Genomic DNA, 5000 nt, shown 5'->3' with positions numbered 1-5000 from the left:
AAATGGCTATTTTTTCCTTCTTTATATAACTTTTGGTCAACTTCCATTATGTTTTCTATATAGTAAAGAAAGATATGTGAAAATAAAAGATTGGATAGCTTTATTTAGTGTATTTCTCAGGTTATATACAAATATATTGTTTTACACTGCGAATATGTTGTACATTTTGGGTTTCCAGTTCACGGTATAAAATATCCAGGTATACATGGTGGGGTCAGCATCATAAGCATAAACATTCATGGACAGAAAGTACACATATAAAAACACCTATTCTTAAACACATATGCACATACATTCACACGTACACACGCACACACATTCACACGTACGCACACACACACACACACACACACACACACACACACACACACACACGCACACACACACAAACTTTAATGCACATACACATAGAGTTTCATACACATATACATTCAATCACAATACACACACAAATAAACAATATACAAACATTATATTGCCTAACTTTATGACTCCGTAGACACAATGGCAATATAATTCACAAACTAAATTATGTTAATTACAGTGTAAACAAAAAGTTGGATAACTGTAGAGAGAGAGAAAGAGCGAGAGCGAGAGCGAGAGCGAGAGCGAGAGCGAGAGAGAGAGAGAGAGAGAGAGAGAGAGAGAGAGAGAGAGAGAGAGAGAGAGAGAGAGAGAGAGAGAGAGAGAGAGAGAGAGAGAGAAAGAGCGAGAGCGAGAGAGAGAGAGAGAGAAGAGAAGTAAAGTGTTTATACTCCACTACATCTTATGATTAGTAAAACCCTTAATATAGTATGGTAAAGCCAAAGTGATACTTTTTTTGGACACTTTGGGCCTTCCAAAACGTTCAGAAGTGTTCACGTGTCTTGTTTCCACGATTTGAACTTCAGAACTTTGCTTCATGTAAGACTAGGCGAAGTAAGGAATAAAGTGGAGTCGAGTTGACTTCACGAAATAAAGGAAAATGGAGAAAGCTCTTAGTGATACATATTCGTTGGTAACTTCTACTCAGCGCCATCCTGTAATGAAAAAAAATAAGAGAGAAAAAGGTTATGGGAAATACTATTATATTGGCTTATCTCTCTCTTTCTCTCTCTCTCTCTCTCTCTCTCTCTCCCTCCCTCTCTCTGTAGGTAGGTAGATGTTTATATTTGTATAGGCACACACACACACACACAAACAAACACACACGCATACACAGACATACATGTATACATATACATATACATATATGCATATACATTCACACACACACATGCATACATATACATATACACATATGCATATACTTTCACAAACACACACACAAAAACACACATATGTATACATATATTTGTACTGCATACACATGTTCAGATATGAATATACACCTCTTCAATCGCTTTCCTTTACATATTCCACGAAACTGCAAATAATATCAAGAAATTCATCAAAGCAGCTTAATGGAATTCAATTTATCGTTATTCTTAATGAGGTCTAATACCTGCATCTGAGACAGAAATAAGAAAATGAACACTAATATTAGAAATTGAGAAATATCTTCTTTTTTTGAGAGACAAGTAATAATATTTTATCTTTGAATTTTTGATATCGCAGGAGTGGCGAGTGAATAAAAGATATGTAGTTTATTACAGGATAGAAATAATATTTGACACCTTACCTTTAGCAGCAGCAATGTTGAATCTAAATGTATTCATGATAATTGTTCAGTTGTATGTTATCAAAATTTAAAAAATAAACATGTTATTTAGGAAGTTGTATCTTTAAATCAATAAAGATCGATTAATTTTGGAACGATACGATATTTGAGACAACTGATGAGACTTGACTTAGACAATTAGGATTAATGAATGGTAATTGGCGGGTGTCTCATGTTATGTTCATCTTTTGCAACAGTTTGGGGGAAATTATATCCATTGTTCCCTTTCCAAGAATGTTCACGTTGCAGATCTTGTTTGAAATCATGAAAGAAATGTAAATGAAGTGAAAAATGTAAATAAACAAGTGAAAAGGGTGAATGGATAACGAAATAAATAAGCAACGGCAATGACAACATGTTCTCACCGTATCCACCATGTCCGAAGCCGTGTCCGAAGCCTCCGAATCCTCCATGCCCGAACCCTCCGAATCCCCCGTGTCCGAATCCCCCGTGGCCGAAGCCGTGGCCGAACCCGCGGCTGAAGCCATGTCCGAAGTGGCCCCTGGAGAAGCCGTGGCCGTAGCCTCTGTAGCCATAGCTGCCGTAGTGCTTGAGGCCGGGCAGCGGGGAGGCCACGGCGACGGCGACCGCGAGAGCCAGCAACAGGAAGGCCATCTGCGCGGAGAAAGGGACCGCTCGTACTTCGCTTACGTCAGCCTCTCTCCTCTCGCTTTCGCTTTCGCTCGCTCGCTCTCTCTCTCTCTCTCTCTCTCTCTCTCTCTCTCTCTCTCTCTCTCTCTCTCTCTCTCTCTCTCTCTCGCTCTCTCGCTCTCTCGCTCTCTCGCTCTCTCGCTCTCTCGCTCTCTCGCTCTCTCGCTCTCTCGCTCTCTCGCTCTCTCGCTCTCTCGCTCTCTCGCTCTCTCGCTCTCTCTCGCTCTCTCTCGCTCTCTCTCGCTCTCTCTCGCTCTCTCTCGCTCTCTCTCGCTCTCTCTGTATATATGTATGTATATATGTATATATATATATATATATATATATATATATATATATATATATATATTTGCGTATATATATATTCATCTATATGTGTGTATATATATACATATATTTATCTATCTCTCTACACATATACATATATATAAATAAATGAATATGTATATATATATATATATATATTGTTACAATTAATCCTTGCTCAGCTAAATCAGAACTTTTTTGTTCTTCTTTCTCTTGACGAGAATTGTCTAGGGTATTAGTTTAAAACTGTACGAGCAAGATTAATTGTAATTTCAAAACTTAAAACTGTGCTTTAAATTCTATGTTATTATTTCTTTCTTTAGGTTTCAACACAGCTCATCAAAGTACCTTCATTATTCTCTGAATGTCTGAAGAATTACAATTGGTTTTCATTCTTCATTTGCTTTTCATTACTCAAAAGATTTCTTTAAGTTTCTATTAGAGCACAGAAATTTCAACTTATTTATTCAACAAAATATTAATTAAACAATTCATGCATGATGCAGTGATATTGTATCATTCACAAAAATCATTAAGTATTTCATTCAATTTGCAGTAAGGTTGTGGAACATATAAAACACTAAATAGTTACTCAGATATTATAAAAAAAAAAAAAAAAAAAAAAAAAAAAACATCAGAAAATACACAACTCTGGCAAAGGCCAACAAAAAATTCTAATTATTAATATTCATGTTATGATATTCGCTGAGCTAAACAGAAACTATGCCATGCCATTAAGCGGATGCCTTAGATTATAACTGAGAGAAAAATACAAGGAATCATAACTGATCGAAAATAACTTAATAACAAAATCAGTACTCTGGCCATCACGAAACACCGGACCACATTAGCTCGTAAATTTAATAATCTTATACGGATTTCTCATATATCTGCCTTTGTATATAACATCGTATAATCTTATTGGAACCATTTCAACTTCAAATAACATTAAACTTAAAGAGTATATCCTAAAGAAACCAAAGTCCACAAGACTCACCTTCACAAACATTTCTGTTAGAGTCCGCTGGGTCAACATTATTTACATCTGACGTCTCTTATCTCATTATCAAAAAATATTGTTTTAAGCTCATCCGAGATCGTCAGAATTACCAATAATTATTAATTCACATTATAGAAAATAAAATAAGCAAATCTATTACCTTTCTCACAATTTACTACTACAAATGCAAGATCCACATTAAATAAGATTTTTAAGAAATAACGTTTCCTTTAATATGAACTTCCTTATAAGCTACTTTACTTAACAATATATATATATATATATATGTGTGTGTGTGTGTGTGTGTGTGTGTGTGTGTGTGTGTGTGTATATATATATATATACATATATATATACATATATATATATATATATATATATATATATATATATACATATATATATATATTGTTTGCTTCTAACTTCTGTCAACATCTACATACTGTTTATAGTATACACACACGCAAACAGAAACGCATTTATATACATTACTTATAATTATATATATATATATATATATAATATATATATATATATTTATATTCATACATACATACATACATATACAGGTATATTTAGATATAGACATATACATGAAAATCCATAAAGGTTAATCACTATCACAGTTTCAGAATCGACTCACCGTTCTCAGCGCCATTTTGTCTTCTTCAGCAGGTAACTGTAACGCGTCTCTCGAGGCTGCCGCTGCGTCTCACATCCCGATGCCCCTTCAGCGCCCCTTATATACTTAGAACCGCAACCGTTCACTCGATCCCCGGTGTGGAGAACGTACTGAAGAGAAGGGTAAGGGGGGGAGGGAGAGAAGAGAAGGGTAAGGGGTGGGGAGAAGGGAAGGGGAAGAGGGGGGTTGGGGGAGGTCAGTGGGGGGTTGGGGAGGTCAGTGGGGGTTGGGGGAGGTTAGTGGGGGTTGTTGGAGGTAAGTCGGGGTTGGGGGAGGTTAGTGGGGGTTGGGGGGAGGTCAGTGGGGGTTGGGGGAGGTCAGTGGGGGTTGGGGGAGGTTAGTGAGGGTTGGGGGAGATTAGTGGGGGTTGGGGGAGGTCAGTGGGGGTTGGGGGAGGTCAGTGGGGGTTGAGGGAGAAGGGTAAGAGTTGATGGAGATGGGTAGGAATGTGGGGGAGGGTAAGGGGAAAGGGGTGGAGGTTGGAGAAGAAAGTTGGAGACGGAAAAGTGTGTAGGAGAGGAGAAGGGGAGATGGATAGGGGTTGAAGGAGAATGTTGGGAGATGGGGGGAAAAAGTGGGAGATGTGAGTACGAGGTTGGGGGATCGCCTAGAAGGGAGGATGATAGGTGGGAGGGGGAGAGAGAGTAGGGAGGGGCGCGTGG

General features: G+C 37.9%; 1 protein-coding gene across 1 annotated transcript; it reads right to left on the bottom strand.

Annotated features, from left to right (window-relative positions):
• Positions 1–95: 95 nt before the first annotated feature.
• LOC113813500 (uncharacterized) lies at positions 96–4395 on the bottom strand. Its single transcript, XM_027365493.2, has 3 exons — positions 4300–4395; positions 2065–2314; positions 96–1019 (listed from the first exon to the last, which is right to left on the bottom strand). The coding sequence occupies exons 1-3, from the start codon at positions 4312–4314 to the stop codon at positions 1009–1011; spliced, it is 276 nt and encodes a 91-aa protein (XP_027221294.1). The 5' UTR covers positions 4315–4395; the 3' UTR covers positions 96–1008.
• Between the last annotated feature and the right edge of the window lie 605 nt (positions 4396–5000).

This window comes from Penaeus vannamei, chromosome 28, assembly GCF_042767895.1.
Source record: "Penaeus vannamei isolate JL-2024 chromosome 28, ASM4276789v1, whole genome shotgun sequence".
Taxonomy (NCBI): Eukaryota; Metazoa; Arthropoda; class Malacostraca; order Decapoda; family Penaeidae; genus Penaeus; species Penaeus vannamei.
Note: the sequence above shows the minus strand (reverse complement) of the source record. Positions and strands in the feature narration are given on the sequence as shown.